Source organism: Vipera ursinii, assembly GCF_947247035.1.
Source record: "Vipera ursinii genome assembly, chromosome: 1".
Classification (NCBI taxonomy): domain Eukaryota; kingdom Metazoa; phylum Chordata; class Lepidosauria; order Squamata; family Viperidae; genus Vipera; species Vipera ursinii.
In genome coordinates, this window is record NC_139512.1 from 111,189,337 (window position 1) to 111,211,183 (window position 21,847).

The following is a 21,847-nucleotide window of genomic DNA, read 5'->3' on the forward strand; positions in this document are numbered from 1 at the left end:
ACAGAATTCTGGTATCTAACTACTATTTTGATAAGGCTGCTTAATTTCTCATTTATTGATTTATCACATTTTCATTCTTTTTTCATGATCTCTGTAACATTCCCAAAGTGTGTATGTTAAAATACATATGCTTATTCCTTCTCCATATGTAGAGATTTTAGTTAATAGTAAGTGTAATAATTCTACAAAGGAAACTGTAACCATAAAACAACACAGTGTCAAAGCAAAAGCATACCCAAAACCTCTGTCTCCAACACGAGAACTAGCTGGATTGGATAGTAATCAAGAGCCAGAGAAATTTAGTACAGACATATTTATTATTTTTAGAAATACAGAGCATCCCTCAGTGTGTACGTAAAATATCTGCATGTTTAAGACACAGGTCTTTTCATTTCTGTGTATTGCGTTGCAAAGAAGCCACACAAACCACAGCAAAGAAGTGAGTAGTAGGTAGTGAGCAGGCGGTTGTTTTCCAATGCAGAGAAGCCACGTAGGAGCCTTAGGGAACAAACTGAAGCAACTAATCTGTCATCTCACCCTCCAGAACAGCAGGTGCCTGGAGACTGAGCAATATTTCGGCCTAGTAAATGAAGCTCCCAGAGGGGGGAAAAATAGCTTGAAGAGGGACAGTAGATCTGTGGCAAATTATATATGCTTCAAGCATTTCTCCAGTTATTTTTCTTAAAATAAGGAACATGTTATTTGCCAAAGCATCTCAAGGAACAGTGAAGCTGAGATGTTAAAGACTTCCCATCTGTCCAAGCAGAAACTCATAGGCTAGGAGGACCTCCCCATGAGGCAGCTTCATTCACATTTTCAAGCAAAATCTGAAAAGCGGGGAGGCAGGTGAACACATTCTTGGCTCCTGTTATCCACAGCACCTAAATTACCTGAATTCAAATTACTCTGGTAAAGAGTACCTGGAATTTCCCGGCAGTAGACTTAATGAGCATTTAAATACTAAGTTGTAGGATCCTGTAAACTTGCCCAGTTCTCTGAATTCACCTCTTCCCTCTGGCCACAAAGTCTGATCTCACTGCACCTTCTTATGCAAAAAAGCACCCTTTTTACCCAAGCCTATAGATCAAGCAAACATTTTCAGTGGCTAAGTACATTTGACTAAATTAAGGGTGGTTTTTACTGCATCCATTTAAAACAAATGATAACAATGGTCTTAATCAGTCTGTAAAAGATGCACATATAATATGCTCGTGGGAAAAGACAGATCAATAGTAAGAACCAGAGAGATAACAGTATATTTAAGACCGTTTCAACCCGTTGAACCACATAAAAGATAGATCAACATTTAACACGGCTCGATTCTTGAATTCAGCACCTGAATTCCCATTTGCAAAGACATTTAGTTTACTGCTTTTCTTGTTGCTGAAGGGAAAATAAAAAGGCCAATGGTGCTTTATAGTAGTGCTCTTAAATCCAAATTTAAAAGACTCTACAGGAGAACACGGTAGAACTCACTTAATTTTAGAATTTTCTGCCATTAAGATGGCTACTGGCTTCAATTAGTTTAAAATGGAAGAGACTAATTCATAGGGGAGGGTATGAGGAATGGGACAAATAAAATATACTGGACACATTGGCTAAATGGAACCCCTTGGGCCAGAGATTGTAGGCTACTATTATTGATTGTGAATATTAAGTGTTAGGAGACAATAATGGGGGAAAAGAAGAATCATTAATTTTGTGTTGGATTTTCAGAAATATGTTTTGGAAATAAAAATTCAGGTATAGATTGTCCATCATCCAGTAAGTTATTCTCTTGCATCACATAGCCTTGTGCTATCAGCTGAGGATCAAACTCAGGATACTCCAATTTTGATAGCATTTTTTTTAAAAAAAGCTTTCCTAACAATGTGCAGGCCTCTTGCTCTTTGTGCTACCAATTCTGCAACCTCTCCCTTGCTATCTCGAACTGGCTGTGTGCTTTGAACATCACAGTTTAGACAAATGTTCACTCTGGGATGTAGTCCCTGAATGAATTGAAGCTGAGACTCCTGCCTGCTGAAGTTAGACTTGAATTGGCATGAATTTTTGGAATCTTTTCCATTAATTTAGATGATGCTCGCCTCTTGAAGGACCCTGGGGAAAAATGCCCTTGCTTCATCAGCTCACCATATAGGGTGTTGAAGACCATCACAGTCTCTTCATAACTGTCCCTGGTAGAGATCTCATAGAAAGGGTGCTTCAGAGCCTTGGAGAGATTTTCTCCATCCTCAAAGGTTACCATTCGGTCAAATTGTAGGTCCTTCTTGTTTCCAACGATCACAACCGGCGGTTCTCCATTAGCACTGTTCCGCTTTGGGCTAGAATGGATATGGTTGATGAGAAAGCACAGCCTCATCACCTCATCAAAGCTACACCTGTCAGTGACAGAATAAACTACTGCAAATCCATCTCCCCACTTTATCTTTTCTTCAATTTGGAGAGAGTCTTCCTCCTAGTCCAGAAAGAGAAAAAGCAGATCAGTATAAAAATGGTGCTTTCTCTAATGGAAGATCAGAATTCATCTACACAAGTGGTTGTAGCAAACACTAATTGCACATATGGAGTCAGACACTTCCCAGAGGGGAAGCTGACAGGATCAGACATTCAGCAATAATCAAAGTTGGAAAGCAGAAAAGAAGGGTATCCTTGTAAGAGAGTACCCAACCTTTCCTCCGCTTATTGTGACTCTTTTGCAAACTGTCTTTCTTCACCGGTTTCTCCCCCAGCCTACATTATCTGTGTTTGTCTACTGGGGAAAGCAGGATTGGGTACATACACAAATGTAATAAGGACAAGTGCAAGAAAGCGAATATCACCACTTCCCATTCAATGCTTGTCTAAAGCAGAATGTGTCCCCCCCCAAAATATAGTCTTCATTTAACCTACTACATTTCATTTCCCTCCCCAGTTTGAGGTTTTTTAAGAAGAGTTTGGACAACCATTTGTCTGAAATGGTATAAGGTTTTCTGCTTGAGCAGGGGGGTTGGACTAGAAGACCTCCAAGGTCCCTTCCAACTTTGTTATTCTATTTTCCCTCCAACACTCAGCTTGGAGGAATTACCAAGCATATTAGATGGGCCATTTGGTAGAGGACAGTACTTAGGATGTTTAAAACATTTTTTTCTAAGACGTTCATCAGATTTTGCCATTTTTCCTAGCCTAATGATTCCTCATGGTACCATTAGAGGAGACGTTAAGTAAAGTGGATGGATGGAAATCAACAGGGCAAGTTTACACGTTACCATCTTATCCAGCTCTCCTCCCATTATATTCAAATCATCAAAATGTACCATTACTTTCTTTTTGGTATTTGCACAATGCCATTTGGTTATCTCAAGGCTAATACTTAGAAAGTGAGTTTGATTATTAATAAATTGTAGCATTTCCTAAATGCGGTCCATGGATTAAGACCAGTCTTTATTAAACAAACAGAAAAGCCCTCCAGTGCTTGAAAAATATTCAAATAATTATTTCTTTTATTCTTCACCACATTGTTGTCAACACCCTAATTAGAGAGGAAACTGACAGTAAGTTTGACCCTTTAAAAGCTTATTTGCATTTTTTATGCATAAAAAGCAATAAAAATGGGCTTCCAGATAAGTAAAGTTGAGAAATCCTAGTATATACTGATTCTGTTAGAATCTAAGTAAAGTTGAGAAATCCTAGTATATACTGATTCTGTTAGAATCTAAGTAAAGTTGAGAAATCCTAGTATATACTGATTTTGTTAGAATCTAACTGCTTAACAGTATCTTGCTACCTGAGATAGACAATAATTGAATGCATATTTAATTCAAATTACATATATTTGACCTGTTAATTTAAGGATTACAGTATTTCTGCTGCCAAAATGGTAGGGCTGACTTAATTTAGAATAAGAAAGAATAATATTTCTCTTGAAATACCATATAGCATTAAAAATGATCACCTAGGAATTAAAGTTGTATGATTTGATTTGGTTCTTTAGAGCTAATGTCATTCTAAACTGTTGCAATTAATAACCTCGGTACCTGTGCCAGAAAGCCTTTGGGCATCTTAACAAGGAACAACCCATTGATCAAAGTGCAGAGAGGCAACCCGTGTAGCCACAAGAAGCTTCACCGATGTTTACAAATTCCTATTATATTTTGCCTCTCTCTATTCCAAATTTGGACATTGCAGCTAAGAACTCAATAAGGGAAGTAGTCTTCATTTTTCCATTTTCCTTTTTAACTTTCAACAGACAGGCATTCTTTAGCTATTCTGCCCAAAACATCTTGGTGGGAAACCATCTGATTTTAAGCCACATTACTATTGAAATTTGCCCATCTTCTAATATTTGCAAAGGTACTGCTTCTTTCTGTCATATGAAGAGTTTTATTTCTAAATCCATTCTAATTTCTTACACTCAGCCTTACACAACCTCTTATGTGTTCCCATTTCTTCTTTCCCCTAAACATGTGAATACTCTGGCATTTGTTTATCACATCTTACCTGTTATTTCTTTTCTACTTACTCCATGGTTTTATCATGGCTAAGCTTATGTCTGTGACCAAAACCATTATCTATAGCAGGGGTGTCAAACTGCAGGCCCACAGGCCGGATGCATCATAGTGAAACCACGCCCACCCCATTGCCAGCAATAGCAAAAAAGTCGCGATATGTCGTGACACGTCACATTGACGTTGTGAGTTTGACACCATTGATCTATAGGGAGAAAACTAACCTCACAGGATTCTTGTTGTGGAGAAAATAGGAGAAGGAGGGCATGTTGGATATGTTCACCACCTTGAGTTATTTGTAAAAAATAAAGGTGGGATATAAATAATTAAATATCCATATATCTTGACAAATAAATGAGAAATAAAATGTTGCTTCATGTTGCTTTGCTTTTTTCTATTGTAATTAAAAGATCTGCTCATTTATAAGACTCATGGCAGAAGTGCTAATCTTGGAGTTTATTAGATTTATTATGCTCCATACAAACTGCATATATTTTAATAAAGCACATTATAAAGGTAAAGGTTCCCCCGCACATGCGTGCTAGTCATTTCTGACTCTAGGGGCCGGTGCTCATCTCCGTTTCAAAGCCGAAGAGCCAGCACTTGTCCGAGGATGTCTCTGTGGTCATGTGGCCAGCATGAGTAGACGCCAAAGGCGCACGGAACGCTGTTACCTTCCCACCGTAGTGGTCCCTATTTTTCTACTTGCATTTTTACGTGCTTTCGAACTGCTAGGTTGGCAGAAGATGGGACGAGTAACAGGCGCTCACTCTGTTACGCGGCACTCGGGATTCGACCCGCCAAACTGCCGACCTTCTGATCGACAAGCTCAGCGTCCTAACCCACTGAGCCACCACGTCCCTTAAGCACATTATAGTTAATAACAATAAAACAACATATTATTAGGGACAAATGCATCTAAAACACCATGTATTATAAATATAATCTATGACCCATGATTTGTTAATGTTCAGAGAAAGGGTGATCCATACCTCCCTCCCACATAGGCCAAAGGTGTAACTTTTCTTACAGAGGAATTGCTCCTGCCCCTTTGACATTTTCAGTGCCCATTGCAGTACTTTTCAATTTCTACAGTATCATTCCCCCCCACACACATTTTTTTTTAACAATAAAGCCACTAAAACCATACCTGCCCTGCTGTGTCTAGAATTTCAAAATGAACCATCTCTCCATCTATGACTGCTGTGTGCCTGTAAATCATCTCTGTAGAACAGAAAAATTATGTGAGAAAGCAAACTTAAAAATAAAACTTTTTTTTATTCCGCAGGAAGTCTTTGACAGTCTGTCTCCAGAAGTGTTGAACAGCCTTTCTTTGCTCCCAAGTTATATGAGACATGATAGGCATTGTAGTCAAACACATCTGATGGGCACCAAGTGGGAGAAGGCTAATCAGAAACACACATTTGGCCTTTAATAAGTATTAGGATTGCATATTTCTAGACATTTCTAACACTTCAATACAATAATCTTTGGTATATTTGTGGTAATATATAAAAAAGACAAATCATCAGATGATAAAGCTTACTGGACCAAGAAGTGGTGTTTTTTTTTTTTTACCACAGGTTTATCTGTATACTTAAACAAATGAGACTTAGGAAGAGTTGCACAGACAGAACAATGTCATAATAAAAACTTCTACCTTTATATTTTTTTAAAAAAAATACCTGACGTGGCCTCCAGCTATCCTCTAACTGTTTCCATTAAGTTATTTTAAATACATGACTTAAATCATATTAAATGTATTTAACTCACTTAGAGGTTTATTTAATTTAGTATAATTTATGTTTTGCCCTGGCCATGCTGCTATTATTAGTATTAACGTACCATTCAAATGTCAAGTGTAGTCCTCAGCCTAAATGAATTATATATCCTGATGCTGAATGAGAGAACAACATAGCATGGGAATACCATGGCTTGAGGAGGTGCTGGTGACATTTCTGAGAATTCACCAAAATGCAGGCACAAATAGTATTGGAGAAACACAACCACAGAATCATTTTCATATATTATAGAAATAAAGGTTAAGACATAATTGAAGGAAGCTAAGTAGACTAGGAAAGGAGGAATGGGTGGCTACTGTTCATAAGGGACTAGGCTTAGAGCATAAAAAGTGCAGAACTGAGTAAGGAAACATTATCTGGGAAATCATTCTGCAAGTAGTTTGATATGAAGGCATAAGAGCAATAAAACTGCACATAAATCCCTCTGGTATTCATAAGGAGGGGGAAAAAAGCAAAAGGAACCCCCATCTTGTGGATGGAAATGCAGAATATGGAGGCGATAAAAGAGACAGGGAAGTATGTTAGGTGAGGATGGAGCACCAGGTCTCATCCTACCATCCTTGGTGCACCGTAACAGCAGTGGTGATGGGTAGAAATGTGACTGCAAAAATGTAAGGAGCTACTGAGCTGTCCTTTTGCTTCAGTGAAGCAATTCTGCATTCAGCATGGAGAATCTGTGAAGATACCTGAAATGTTTGCCATAGGCTTAAAAAGAAAGCATGTCAATAGTGCTATAAAATGAGGCCCTGTCAGAACTCAGTAGGAGAAAGGCAGAACGTTTACCTGCTTAAGGAAAAAAAAACATACCTCGAAGCCATCTTTCTTTCCCAATCACTTTGTTCTTTATTGAATTCTCATCTCTGCCTTCTGAATTCCACATGACCAGGCCACTACAAGTCACATTCATTCATCTTGGCCCTAAAGGCATTCTTCTTTTTCTCCAAACAAAGAGGCTGGTACTGTACTTAAGAGTGTGGATAAAGGAGGGGAACTGCCATATTCCGCCTAAGCGTAATATCCACTTTTGGCTTTATTCTTTACCTCCTAATTATTCATTACTACTAAAGAAAATGGGGAGAGATTTCAGATTCCATTCCTACTACCCTCCAAATAATTAAATGTGTGGTATGCTAAAAATATTTGACGAAAGTTTATTTGGAAGTATGTCTCTATCTCTTTAATATTCAGTGGGGTTCACCAATCAGCAATATGTCCTTTCAAGCCAGAAAAGATAAAAAGGAAAAAAAATAGTGCTTAGGGTCCCCCCCAACCCCAAGGCAGGACAATTTCTTTTTTTTAAAAAAAACCCCACTAATGTAGACATGTTCAGTAATTATCTAGGAAGCCCATGGGATTTACAGTTCACAAAATGTTGCTCTCCACCTAGAAAAGATATCTATCAAAATCATCTCAAAATGTGGTAATTCCAGCCATGGATTTTGCCTTGCTACTTCCGTATAGCAATGTTTCCTGGGAGTGTTTCTCAAACTATAATTGTTAATTTAAGCACCTCCCTGGAGATTTTCCAGTTTTCACATCAAGCTTCTTTGCTGCTAAATTTAAAATATCTGAACCCTTACTGTACTCAACACAGTTATCTAAAGAGCAGCTTTTACTTTTCTGGGGAATGCTTTCATGGTTATAACAAAGCAAGGAAGTAAAATTGAGGAAAAAGTAGGGCACAATGAATATTAGCCTAATTTTCTAGGAATTACTTTCAAATGAAAAAAAAAACATAGGTAGAAGACTGCTAGCCTGAAAGCTAAATGATAACATGATAATCACGGCCTAAATGTGCAAAAACCAGAGCTAAAATAAGCACCCTACGGCATTCAATTTGTTGCATCACCCTTTATTATAGAAGATGTGGACCTGACTCTATACTAATTTTTCAGGGAAGAAACTGCAACCACCAAAGAAAGCTGAGAAAATTCTAGGATCTCTTGAAGGCAATATTGTAATGAATCATTAGGTCCTGATAATATCCCAACAAATAGTTGTTCTTTTAAGAATTCACATTTGAAATTGTTTTTTTTTAAATTTTAATTCCATTTATATCCCGCCCTTCTCCGAAGACTCAGGGCGGCTTACAAGCTTAGCAGGAGCCTTCATTCTATGTATATGCCTGCTTATTAGGGCTTTCACCCCCCCCCCCAGCGGCATTATTACAAAGTCAGCTTAATTGCCCCCAACAATCTGGGTCCTCATTTTACCTACCTCGGAAGGATGGAAGGCTGAGTCAACCTTGAGCCTGGTGGGATACAAACCTGCACTAATTGCAGGCAGCTGGTGTTACTTAAGGAGGCATTAGCCCACTGCTCCACCAAGGCTCATGTATTGTTGACCTCACAGTCAGCCACTGGATTTGACATTTTTATCCACCTATCATTTCTTCCCAAGGACCTGGGATAGGGAGATGTTGTTATTTGATGTCTCAGGATGTAAGCTGTTCCCATTAAAGCTGCCTTTTGCTATTAATTGATGGTGATTTTGTCAGTCTGATGGTGTTCAAGTGGTGTTCCAGTTGCTGTTGTTGTTACTATTGTAGATGGGGAGTCATAATAGATTATTCAATTAAGATGTTGACTCAGTGTGTGGCAGCTGTGAAGAAGGCACATTCCTGGCTAGGGATCATTAGGAAAAGAACTGAATATAAAACTGCCAACAGTATAATGGTTTTATAAGAGATTTATGAATATGACAATATTTGAAATACTGTGTATAGTTCTCATTGTGATATTTGAAAAATATAACAGGGTGGAAAAAATGCAGAAGAGAGCAACCAAAATGATCAGATAGCTCCCTTAAAAGAAATGGCTAGAATATTTGGGATTGTATACCATTGGGGGGGGAACCACTGAAGAGAGATGTGATTAAGGCATATAAAATTATACAAGCATGCAGAAAATTGAGAAATTACATAGTACACAATTAAACTATGGGATTCATTACCACACGATATGGTGATAGGAATTGGGTAAATGCATGGAGGATAAGTCTGTTAAAGATTCTCAATCTTGAAGATTTAGAGTTGTCTTTGGGACACAAGCTTCCAAATACCCAAATACTACTATTATGGGCACAATGGTAGTAGGAGGAGAATATGTCTCCATTTGGGAGCACTCTGATTGGCCACTTAGCAAAACCAAAAGGTGAAATAAGAGTCTCACCTCATCCAAAGAGACAAGTCTTAAATTACAGGACTGCAATTCACCTGAACTTCAATTAACTGGACCTATGAATGTGTACTTTCTATAACAGCTTTCTCCAATTGGCACCTTTCAAATGAGTTGAATTCCTCCTCTCTTGAGTCTAGGGCGAGGGGTTGATGGAGATTTATCTTTCGACCTCTCTGAAGGGCACCAAGTTTTCAGAAAGCTGTTCTAAGTTATGTAAACTTGACCAATGAAGGCAAGATGGCAGCAGAATCAAGTATCATCACTGACTATTTGATCTGACTAGTTAGCATTTATTTATTACTTAATTACTTTATTTCTTGAAGTAAAGTATTTCTCACTAGAGCAACTTTATATGCGTAGTTTGATTATACTGATAATTCTATGGTGGTCATAAATCTAGAATGCTCTCCTAGTGAAATTTTGTCTGATCCTGTCTCTGCAGCTTTCCTCACCAAACACATCTCTTGCTTCAATTGGATTTCTAAAGTATACCAAGTTATTTTACTGATGATTTTATTTTTGATGTTTCTAGTTTTTTTCATTAAGCTATATACCACTTTGGGTATTTTTAACAGAAGAGAAATAAATAGTAACAAACAGCATCACATTTGCTATAAGATCTATCAAATAATCCATTTTTACATTATAAAAACCTAATCCTGATTAAACACATGTACTTCATCTTTAAATTAAGAATTTTGTATAATGCGTCTATCTAGCTCAGCATGATTGACAATGATTGGCAGCCAATAGCTCTTTGGGCCTTAGGCAGCAGGCTTTTCTAGATCTATTTAGAGAGATGAGGGGTGAGATTTTGAAGCAAGGCTCTGTTTTCTCACTAAATATTTTTGATCTGAGATCCAATAGTAACAGTATCTGCTGTTGATCATCAAAAAGTACAAATTAATCCACTGATTTGACAGAGCAAGTAACTAAACTTACCTAGAGTAGGGTCATAATCACCAATAAATCGCTTTGTGATGAATCTTACTGTCAATGCTTCATTGGAAAAAGAAAAAAATAATAATTAGCAGAGCAAACGTATATATACAATAGCTTAGCTATTAATCAACTACAGATACAGATCCATCTTATACACAAATCCACTTTATATGTTATAGAAAAATTATGGCAACAGTTTAAGACACTCAAATTGGCATGTACCCCCACCTAAAGATAGCAAAGTTTGAAGAGCACAAGAATGACAGGTTCTAGGTGAAGTGAATAATTTCTAGAATATAATGATTGTCCAAAATGACTTGTTTTAAACAAGGTATGGATGAAATTTGGATTAAAGTTTCCTTGTGTCAGCAATTAGCTTCACTTAATGTTTACCTAAGAATGAGAGTCAGGACATACTTCCGAAAGAAACTAATGCATATCAACACTCAAAGCATTGCAACAAATACCAAACTGAAACAAAGAACACCAGGTCGAGGAAGAGGAACAAACTGGAGCTTTCAAAATGATTCTAAGAATATTTAAAAACAGGAGCCCGGGTAGAGTAACCAGATATCTTTGCTAGAAATATGCCATAAGTACTGTTGTGTAGTGAGTTTGTTGCACAGGAATGAAGACGAGGCCAGTGAGTTCAGCAATGAACATGTTTATTTGCTTGCAGAATCTGAACTAGAGAACTGGGCTGCAGCTTGCAGCAATTTATAGCCTGGCCCCTAGGCGGCAGCCAATAGGTTTAAAGCAGCCTATTGCTGCCTTTGGGCAACCAATAGCAGCCCTGGAGACGGGGTGTCTGAGATGCTGGGAGCCGTTAGCTAGCTCCAGCTTACCACAAGTACCATCCACATTTATGCCTGGGAATCTGTATCTGCTGCAGATATTTTGCAAAAAAGAACAACATACAGTAGATATTTTGGGTTGACTCTTTATGCTAGTCCCAAAGGGAGTTTCCCTTGCTTCCTGGTAGCAAGTTGGCAAACATAGCTAAAGGCTCTTTTTTTAAATTTTCTCTTTGTTTCATTTAAGTGAAAAAAAGTATGTGAAAGTCAGTCAATGGGATTTGTTATCTAAGGATCAAACCTTTCTTCTGTTGAACTTCATCAGGCAAAGGCTTCTGTTGAAATCACAATTTGGACTGATAAAAGATAAGTCTTCTTCAAAGTCCGTGCAATTTTTTTTTTGGCAATAATATGACAGTTCGATGCCACTGCCTTTGTCTGGGAAGGTTTTTTTTATTAACTTTCCAGTCTAGTTATAGATTTCTGAAATCCTGACATTGTTTTTCATCTTTCTTATACTTTCTGTCTTTTTTCCCCCAGCAAACACAATTCATTTTAACCAAATTCAACTTTCACTTCCAAGGCTGAGCCAGTAGCAGTTATTCCCATGCCACTTAAGTATAACTATAATCTTTTCATAAGCACAAATGAACTAGGAAAGAGGAGTTAGATTTGGCAGTCTTGGGAGGCACCAGATATAATCTTACATTGTATATAGTCAGCATAGCTTGTAGGCCCCATTGGGTTTGAGAAGGCTGAAGTGTTACGGGAATTATAAGATCCTGGGTCAACGAGCAAAAAAGCAGAATACTATTTTCTGAAAATTATTTACATTTTACAATAACAGGGTGGTTTGAGAATTCATGTTGATGGACTGAATCATTCCATCTGTAGTGTTTGCACAAAGTGCTGTACTGCATGTGACAGCAAGAGGGAGAAAAGACTGAAAGAAATATAATGCAAATATAATGTGGGTGGCAGGAATCTGAATGCCTGATGTAAGTTTACCGATAGAATCATTTGGAAAGACACACTATCATCTTCTCAGAACTCCAAGGAAGTCCAGAATCCAGGAGAAGATAGATTCTATTATGTAAAGAACACAGAGAATATCATTAGCATTTAATTTCGAGGTCTACCACCAATATAGTAGCTAAGGAGATGGAAACTATACTTCTAGAATTTAAGGCAGAAAGGCACTTCTGAGCATTTACTGAACTCAACCTAGGCGTTTCAGATCAGAATCCTAACTTTCTCTCTCTCACATCCCAATTTAGAGAAGAGATAACAGGGATTTATAATATCTTGCTGATATATTACAAATTGTCTTGAGTTGAACAATCTTGTGGTTATCTGTGATGGATAAAACTTTTGGAAAACAATTGCTTTTGGTCTTGCCACAATTTAAGATAATTTCTGGCCATCAGTATAAATATTCTAGATTGATATCTAACAATGGCCCCAATAAATGCTAAATTGTTGTTGTTGTTGTTGTTAGCTGCGAAGTCGTGTCCGATCCATCGCGACCCTATGGACAACATTCCTCCAGGCCTTCCTGTCCTCTACCATCTTCTGGAGTCCATTTAAGCTCACGCCTACTGCTTCAGTGACTCCATCCAGCCACCTCATTCTCTGTCGTCCCCTTCTTCTATTGCCCTCAATCTTTCCCAGCATTAGGCTCTTCTCCAGTGAGTCATTCCTTCTCATTAGGTGGCCAAAGTATTTGAGTTTTAGCTTCAGGGTCTGGCCTTCTAAAGAGCAGTCAGGATTGATCTCCTCTAGGACTGACCGGTTTGATCGCCTTGCAGTCCAAGGGACTCGCAGGAGTCTTCTCCAGCACCATAGTTCAAAGGCCTCAATTCTTTGGCGCTCAGCTTTCTTATGGTCCAACTTTCACTGCCATACATTGCAAAAATGCTAAATATTGTACACAATTTACTTAGTGCTCTGCAAAAATAAATGTTAAGATTTTTCATAATGTATGTTAGAATAAATGACAGAAAAAAATGAAAATTGCAGAGGAGAATGTGGTCCCTTAAGGCTGTACTGAGACAGATAATTTCATTTAATGCCCCTTTCCTCTGGGCTAAGTGGTAATTAAAATAATAGTATTCTTCTAGTTAACCTTGATTCCTGGCAATGACATAGAGGAAGTCATGCGGTTCTCTTAAGCACAGTATAGAAAGAGTTTGCCATTGTCATCTTCTGATTTATTTTACCTTCATGAGATTTCCTGGTGGTCACCTTTCCAAGTACTACTGAGGCTATTTATCTTTTTGAGATCAGTCGTGGCTGACTAAATGCTGCAGATACGTTCTTCACAGCTGGCATATAGAGATCATAGTTTGCTTTGTTTATAAAAAGGGGATAAACATATATGATAGAGTCTTATATTTTTCACATGCACATTTTTATTTGTTACTTTAATTTAGAAAGACTTCAAATAGATTATTGACAAAGATTAAACATTATAAATATAAATATAAAAGGATTATTACAAAATAAAGTAGCTTTAGACCAGGGGTGTCAAACTCAGTTTCATTGAGGGCCGCATCAGCATTGTGGTTGCCCTCAGGGAGCCGGGTGGGTGTGGCCAGGGTGGGCGTGGCTAGAGTGCATATGGCCTACTGGGTGGGCATGGCCAACTCTACATCGTTGGCATCAAGGGTGCCTATGGGGGCCTGGGCAGGAGTGGGACAGATCTGAGGGTCTCTGGCAGGAGGAGGGTCTCTGGGCCAGGGCCAAGGCAGTGGGGGCCGTTCCCTCACTGTTTCCAGGATGGCTTCGCGGGCCGCATGAAACCACTTTGCGGGCCGGATCCGGCCCCCGGGCCTTGTGTTTGACATGTCTGCTTTAGACCATCAAAACTATTTGCATATTCTTCTTCTAAATCAGTTTTAACTATGTGTTCTGTGGATGTTTTAAAAATAGGAAGACTAAAGTTAATATAATGTCCTTTACATAGACAACTGTAGCCATCAAGTCCTTTTCCACTCATTATAACTACTTCTTCACACACACACACACACACACACACACACACACACACACACGTGTACTTGTTACTCGGAAACTAAAGTCTAAGCCTGTCTTGTAGAATGTGCCCAAAGAAAGGCCCACATTGATAAATTAAAAGTAAATTAAAAATCCTTGTGGGCTATGAAAAAATATCTGGAGTACTGATCAGCTATTCTGTGGCTAGCGGAGCAGCAAGGTTTGGAAGTACTCAGCAGCAATGCCTGTAAATTTACTGTTTTACTTACTGGTAAAAAACAAAACAAAAAGTGGTTGGCTGCACAAAACTGCATGTGGCCCGCAAGCCATATCTTGTGTTGGCCTGGTCTAGGTCATGCAGCAAGTTTGCACAATAACAACAGGGAGATCATTTTTTTGGTCATTCCTTTAGAACAGTGGAATGTCTTTCTTTGGAATATCTGAAATCATTTGGGCAAACTAAACATTCATTCATGGCTATAATAACTTATTAAGCCAGGAACAAGCAGTGTACAGTATCTGTAAAATGTGTTCTCTTTTCCTTTTTGTGACAGTCTTGATACTTTAATCTTACCTATCACTATTCAACATTACAAAGAGCTACTATTCATATCAAATTGGCTCAAAATCAATAGTGAACCATAATAATTTGTTTCAAATAAAAGAGGCAACTGATTTTAAAAAGTCTGTAACTGCGGTGTTAAATCCAGGAGACAAAGAAAATATTTTAAAGGTCTATTTTTCCCCCCTGTCTTTTATACAATGAAGCCAAAACCACAGTGTCTGAAAAGGACCTATAAATCTGAGGTTACCTCATTTTTCAAATTATTACTTATGTTTTTATTCTTCTGGGCCTTGTTTTTTTAAAATGCATCCAATAAATAAATAAAACCAGTAACTTGCTCATATTTAAAAGCACAGTATCTAAAGTAGCAATCATATCAGTTAACATTATTCTGTTTTATTCTGTCAGATGCCTGGAGAGATTTTGTAGCACCACAGATGGCCAAGGCAAATAAACAAATTATAACATTGACTAAGTTTTATCCAATGTGTCTTTAGCACTTCAGAAGAAAAAATGAGAGTGGTTGTATGGGCCTTTGAGGAGGTCCTTTGCTCTGACCACTCAAGCAAAGGAACCTCTTGAAGTGGCATTACAATATGGGTCCCTGTGTGCCTTTAAAAATGAAATAATCATGTTGCTTCAGTTCTCCATTATCTCCTTGAGTACTTGCCCTACTAAGAAGAGGTTTTCAGTGAACTACTGTCAGCATGAGGCAAGACCTTTGTGCATGGGTTGCACACGCACAGAAGTTTCTTCCAGCCAGGCAAAGTGCCTGGAAAATGCCAGGCAGGCCGAATAAGGGGGCAAATCGCATCCCTTTTCATCTTGAATTGCAGCATCCCTGCAATTATGATATAAAGGCATGATCATCCTGAGGCAGTAATGAACATAGTTCCCAACCTAGAAGGACCCAGAATCACCCTAAGCCGTCACATTTTTATTGCTTGCCTTGAAGTTGGTTAGGATAGGGACCAAATGATCCGTCGGGAAGCTTCTGTCACAGAGGAGTGCTGCTTCTTAGGTCCCGCTGGATGACATTAGGCTCCCATCTTCAAAAATGGCAGCTAGCTTTTATTTCTAAAATAATTTAAGGAACTTTCCCCCTAAACTAGAGCAACCAGTTTATAACAACATGGCTATCAATGCATTAATCAGTTCTCCAAGTCTATGCTTTTTTGAAACAACCAGAGAATAGCTTGGAAAAATATCAGCGGCATCTCAGTGGGCAAAGTAAAAGTGATACAAACTTAGATTTAGATACAATAAACTGTGCACAGTATATCTTAATTTTTGAATATGAAACAACACAGTTTTTCTCAGATTAAATTACTTTTTTACCAAATGCAATCTGATGGGATTTTGTAAATTAAAAGGAAGTAAAACTGAGGGATGGCAAATTGTGATCCTTGACTAGATTATTATTATTTGTCAAAGAGAATGATTACACAGTTTAGGTACTGCTCCTATGAACAAATGACACCTTTGGCCACAAATCAGCTCAGCAGAGAAAGGTGCTGGTGAGTAACCACATGCCATTAGTTCAGATTCTTCACAAACCCTAAATACAAAATTGTAGATTCACTAAAGAAACTCTCTTAAGAAACTCTCTGTCATAAGCAATTGGCAAAAGGCAAACATTCTCAGTTTTTATTCACATACATCACTGTTTTTAAAAACCATGTAGGTTTGCCTCTGAAACTCAGCATTTCTCATTAAGGAGGCAATGCTAGTATGTGTTCTTCCTCTTTAAAAGTAGTCAGGGAGGACAGAGCAGCCACAGACATTGGGATTCATGGGAAAAGCTACAGATGTTTTTCCTTCAAGGCTCATTTAGGAGACTTATGATGAGCTAGCCTGAAGTCTGACAGAAGCAGTAATAAGAGCAGCGTGCCGATCGCTATTTGGCCTCTGAATCCAGCAGTTATGGTTCCACATGACCAAAGCGACTCTATACCCTGGGAAAATTAAAACATGACTTCCCAATCTTCTAATGAGTGATCCATCATTGAAGACTCTCCCAGCAGCTCTAGCAGCTGTCTAAGGGGTGCTATAAGCTAACTTGGCTTATACCCATATGTTTTAAATTATTCCAGTTAAGAAAATCATATGAATCATATTTTCACCAAATCAATGGGATCACATTGGACTGCTGTTTTAAAAATTACAGATCTGAGCCATAACATGTGCATGGTTGCTTTGGTGGAGGCCCCATACAAGGACTACCTTGTTCTACTTTAAGGAAGTAATCAGTACTGCTGAACATTTGCTATGTTTGATAATGGGCTGGACAAGAGTAAAAAATCGAATGTTAAATCCTGATTAAGATGGAAGTGTTGTTGTTAGCTGCAAAGTCGTGTCCGACCCATCGTGACCCCATGGACAATGTTCCTCCAGGCCTTCCTGTCCTCTACCATCTTCTGGAGTCCATTTAGGCTCATGCCTACTGCTTCAGTGACTCCAGCCAGCCACCTCATTCTCTGTCATCCTCTTCTTCTATTGCCCTCAATCTTTCCCCTTCATGGATTACTGCCTTGTTGTGGTGAAGGGGCTTGTGTAATTCAATGAAGCTATGAGCTATGCCATGCAGGGCCACCCAAGACGGACAGGCCATAGCAGAGAGTTCTGACAAAACGTCATACACTGGAGAAGAAAATGGCAACCCACTCCAGTATCTTTGCCATGAAAACCCTATGGACAGTACCAAAAGGCAAAAAGATGGAAGTATAGTTGGTCGATAAAGGGACTGAAACTTAAATCTGTTTGGAATATGTTTGCCCTTCCTCAAAGAATTGTGTCTGCAGTTTAGTTCTCCTACCTAGATTCTCCAGTCACTGGATTCACAGAGGATGGTTATGGCAAGGAGTGCATTTAAATTACTATTTGCATCCAGTTGAGAGCACTTATGAGCCTGTCAGATTTGGTAATGGTTAGCCACACTTTGGCTATACTACAACTTGACTACCACAATGAATTTTATGTGGTATTTAAAAATATCTGGATACTGCAATGGTGTTCTCCAAAATGTAGCAGCAAGCTGTAGTGATGACTCTATTGAAAGCTCTGTACACGCTGCTAATTATGCAAAGAAAGCAGCAAAACACCAAATGTATTTTCATGGAAGTGGGCAATTGCAATTCATTCATTCATCATATGTATATGTAACTCAGGGCAGCACACAATAAAATCTTTAAAAAACAATAAGATAAAAAATTATCAACAATTTTTAAAAAACAATTTAAAAAAGACAAAGAGAGAATGACAGATATTAACAACACTCCTTAGGACCAAACCTGATGACAAAGCCAAGTCTTGAGGGTCCTTGGAAAAGTTAACAAGGATGGAGCCAGCCTCGCTTCAGGATGAGATGAGGTGATGATGTTCCATAAGGTAAGCACCATAAGGTCCTGCTAAATTTGCCTTGCAATAGGAAAACAACTGGGTCAATTGGCAGAGAAAATGATCCAACAACTTTGTGTCCAGTTTTTTGGCCATGCAGGAGGAAGATAAACACAGCAATTCTTGTGCCTTCCTGTCTATGCAAGTCTGCTGCCTGTGTATACGGCATCTTGGCCAAATCCAGCTGTTTTCTTATGAGAGGTTGTGTTGATTGTAGCTCTTGGGGAAAAAATCAGAGGAACCACAGAGACAGGAGTTTTGGAGAATAAGCAGTAAAGGTTTGCCCATAAACTGTTTGGAAGGGAGACATACTGATGAAGGAAAAGACAGATGTGATATGCAAATTCTGCCAATGGCAACAAGTCTGGGCAGTTGTCTTGTTGACAGAACTCAAAGCAACACAAATATTGTTCTAATACAAAGTTAGTTTCCTCTGTCTGTCCATTCGTCTCTGGGTGATGACAGATGGATATGAATACCTAGTAATTGGAAGAGGGCTTTCCAGAACAGGAATGTAAACTGAGAATTATGATCCAAGATCACAGTCTGGAGAAGAAGTGTCTGGGGTGCACCAGCTAGCTTAATAGGGACAGCCTTAGCCTAACGGACATCACATGAGGCAACAAGGTTTGACAAGTGCACATTATTTCAATTCAGCCTAATTGTGTTTGCATGGGAGTTCTAGCATATTTGTGACATGAATATAATACAGACAAGGGTCTTTTGAAAAAAAAGTCAGAATGTCATCTATGTAAGCTATAATATATTTGTTGTCCAAAATATCTAAAAAGAATTCATGAATCTGGAAAAAACTGTGGCACAATTAGAAAGTCCTAAAGGAATTTTGTGCACTCAGGCATCTCATAATATCAAAGACTATTAAGTATTCATGACTCTCTTTCATCCAAATCAAGCTGCAGTTTCAATAAAATGAAACATGTCTTCTAAAGGTAACCTACCAGGTCCAAAATAAGGGGCAGTGGTTACTAATCTCTAATGGTTCAGAAGTCTATATTCATGCATAACTCTCAAGGGAATTTTACAAAAAATGTTGGCAGAGATCCAGGAGACAAAGGAGGGAAAATAAATCCTTTTGCTAGAATGTCACCCAGAAATTCCAGTAAAGCTGCCAATTCTTTCACAGGCACGGGATATTGCTGTTCAACTAGGATCTAGACTCCAGGCGGTAAGTTAATTGTACAATCAACATATTTGGTGGCGTGGCAAGGTCATCACTTCCTGCCTGTCCAAAAATCAGCAGAATCTGTATATTTTCCATCCAAGGAAGGAGGGGTGTGAGGCAAGAACAGGAGGAAAGTCCAAGGCCTGGAAATGCTGCAGCTTATAACACTGAGAAGGAATGGTGCATTTGTAGCTAGTCTGTTCCCAAGATAATCAAACCGTGCAAGGAGGCGGGCAAGTATAGTTGGAAGAATTCTTTGTTGTCATTTATTTTCACTTGTTCTATGTTGTAGGATGGGACCTGATCAGAAAGGTCTGCCCTAAGTCCTCACCGCTTGCAGCTGCATGTGCAAGATGAACTGACTCACCATGTCTTCATTAATCAAAATAGCAGCCAAACCCAAGTCCAAAAGAGCTGAGAGGCACATCCTGAGTCCCATTGCTTAAGCAGGATCATCTTGTGGAGCCCGGGAAGCATGCTTGGCCTGCCGCTGCGCCTGCTTTCTGGGATGATATTTTTCCCCCAGAGATCCAGATGGCTCCCACCCTAATGGCATTCAGAAAACCATTAAAGACCTGGCTGTGCTCCCAGGCTCTGGGGCAAAGAGAAAATCGAGCTCCTATTGGATGTATTTCCTTTAATTTTCTCTCCTTTCTGGGGCCATTTATTTATTTATTTATTGGGGGATGGGGGGTGGGGGGGTTTGCATTTTCTACTTTACTTTATATATATAGTTTTTATTAAAAAATTTAAACAAGTAGATAAAGGCTAACACAAACGAATAGAAAGTAAGGGAGAAAAAAGAAACCAAAGAATAAGTAAAAGGAAAAAAGGTAAAGAAAAATAGGAGAAAGAGGATTGTGATACTCTTCACAGCAATTTTAACCTCTCTCTCTAAAGCAGGGGTGTCAAACTCAATTTCATTGAGGGCCGCATCAGCATTGCGGTTGCCCTCAGGGGGCCGGGTGGGTGTGGCCAGGGTGGGCGTGGCCTACTGGCTGGGCGGTGGCTAGAATGTGTATGGCCTACTGGGTGGGCATGGCCAGCTCTACATCGTTCGCATCAAGGGTGCCTATGGGGGCCTGGGCAGGAGTGAGACAGATCTGAGGGTCTCTGGCAGAAGGAGGGTCTCTGGGCCAGGTCCAAGGCAGTGGGGGCCGTTCCCTCACTGTTTCCAGGATGGCTTCGCGGGCCGCATGAAACCACTTTGCGGGCCGGATCCGGCCCCCGGGCCTTGTGTTTGACATGTCTGCTCTAAAGTTACACCATGTTATTCTTTTTTCTATAATCTATCCTACTTTATTTTTACTTTTTAACTGCAAATCAACCAAAATTGTTAGGAATTGGGCAATCTATAAATTATATATAAATGAAATAATAAAAAAAACAGTACAAAGATTACTGTTTTACTGGGAATAATAAAACGTCTAGTGTTGGAGCTTCCTTATTTGTCTGAAAGGCCTCCTTACAGAGATCTTGGGTGGGGGAGGTGCTACTGCAAAGTTTCCTGATATCAAGGCTTTGGAACAATTTGAAAACTTACTCACAAGGTGACCAAAATCTCCATACCTTCTAGCTGCCAGGTGGGCAATCCACTAGTGGGTGCCCAAGAGCGTCATAGCAAAAATATAATTTAAGCTCACATCTTCATTGTTTCTCTGATGCAGACAAGAATCTCTTCCTTGCTCCAACGTACATAGGCTCCATATCACTGGCACTCAAGGAGACAATGAGGAATAAGGGAGGGAATGGGAGAAGAGCCAGTTTGGTGGAGTGATTCAGGCACCAGGCTAGAAACAGGAGACTGTGAATTCTAGTCCCATCTTAGGCATGAAAGCTGGCTGTGTGACTTTGGGCCAGTCACTCTTTCTCAGCTAAACCCACCTCACAGGGTTGTTGTGGAGAAAATAGGAAGAGTAAGGAATATTACCGTAGGTGTGTTTGCTGCCTTGAGTTAATTATAGGCGGGGTTAAAAAAAAAGGTTGTGAAGCTGCCTGCTATTTCCTCCTCTTCCAACCTATCATCAATCACCACCTAATGCTGACATAACTTTAATATCTCTGGTGTGCCCTGTCTCACAAATTCATTTCTTAGTTCATCAGAAAAGTCTTCTTAAACTGGTTATTCAGGGCAAAAATCATCTCAATCCATGTTCCTGGTGAACAAAAAAAAATGTAAAAATGGTAAAGAAAAACCCTAGCGGTACCATTGTACTTGTGTAGTTGGCATTCTCCTTGATGCAAATGATACATTTATAGATTAACAATCAATCTTATGATGATGTTGTCAAAGGTAGTTCCAAACGTTTGCATAAAATCATCTCAACAGTTGTCCAGGATGGCATCATTTGCAATGAACAGAATATCTGCCTGGCTGCTGTTCCTTTCAAAACTGACAACAAATATCACTTTGAATCAAACTGCAAAGACGTTTGCTGGCTTATTTTCCATAAACAGCTCCTGCTGGGTACTGAAGATTAGGACCTGATCCTGAGATACCCCCCCCCC

General features: G+C 39.1%; 1 protein-coding gene across 1 annotated transcript in view; it reads right to left on the minus strand.

Moving 5' to 3' along the window:
* Positions 1–328: 328 nt before the first annotated feature.
* The window catches only part of LOC310631563 (ras-related and estrogen-regulated growth inhibitor-like), a 44,214-nt gene continuing 22,695 nt past the window's right edge, over positions 329–21,847 (minus strand). The window contains exons 2-4 of the mRNA XM_083348096.1: positions 10,408–10,464; positions 5,635–5,708; positions 329–2,455 (exon numbers count right to left, since the gene is read on the minus strand). Coding sequence (XP_083204222.1) covers positions 1,970–2,455; positions 5,635–5,708; positions 10,408–10,464 — 617 coding nt within the window. The 3' untranslated portion in view covers positions 329–1,969. The remainder of the gene's footprint in view (positions 2,456–5,634; positions 5,709–10,407; positions 10,465–21,847) is intronic.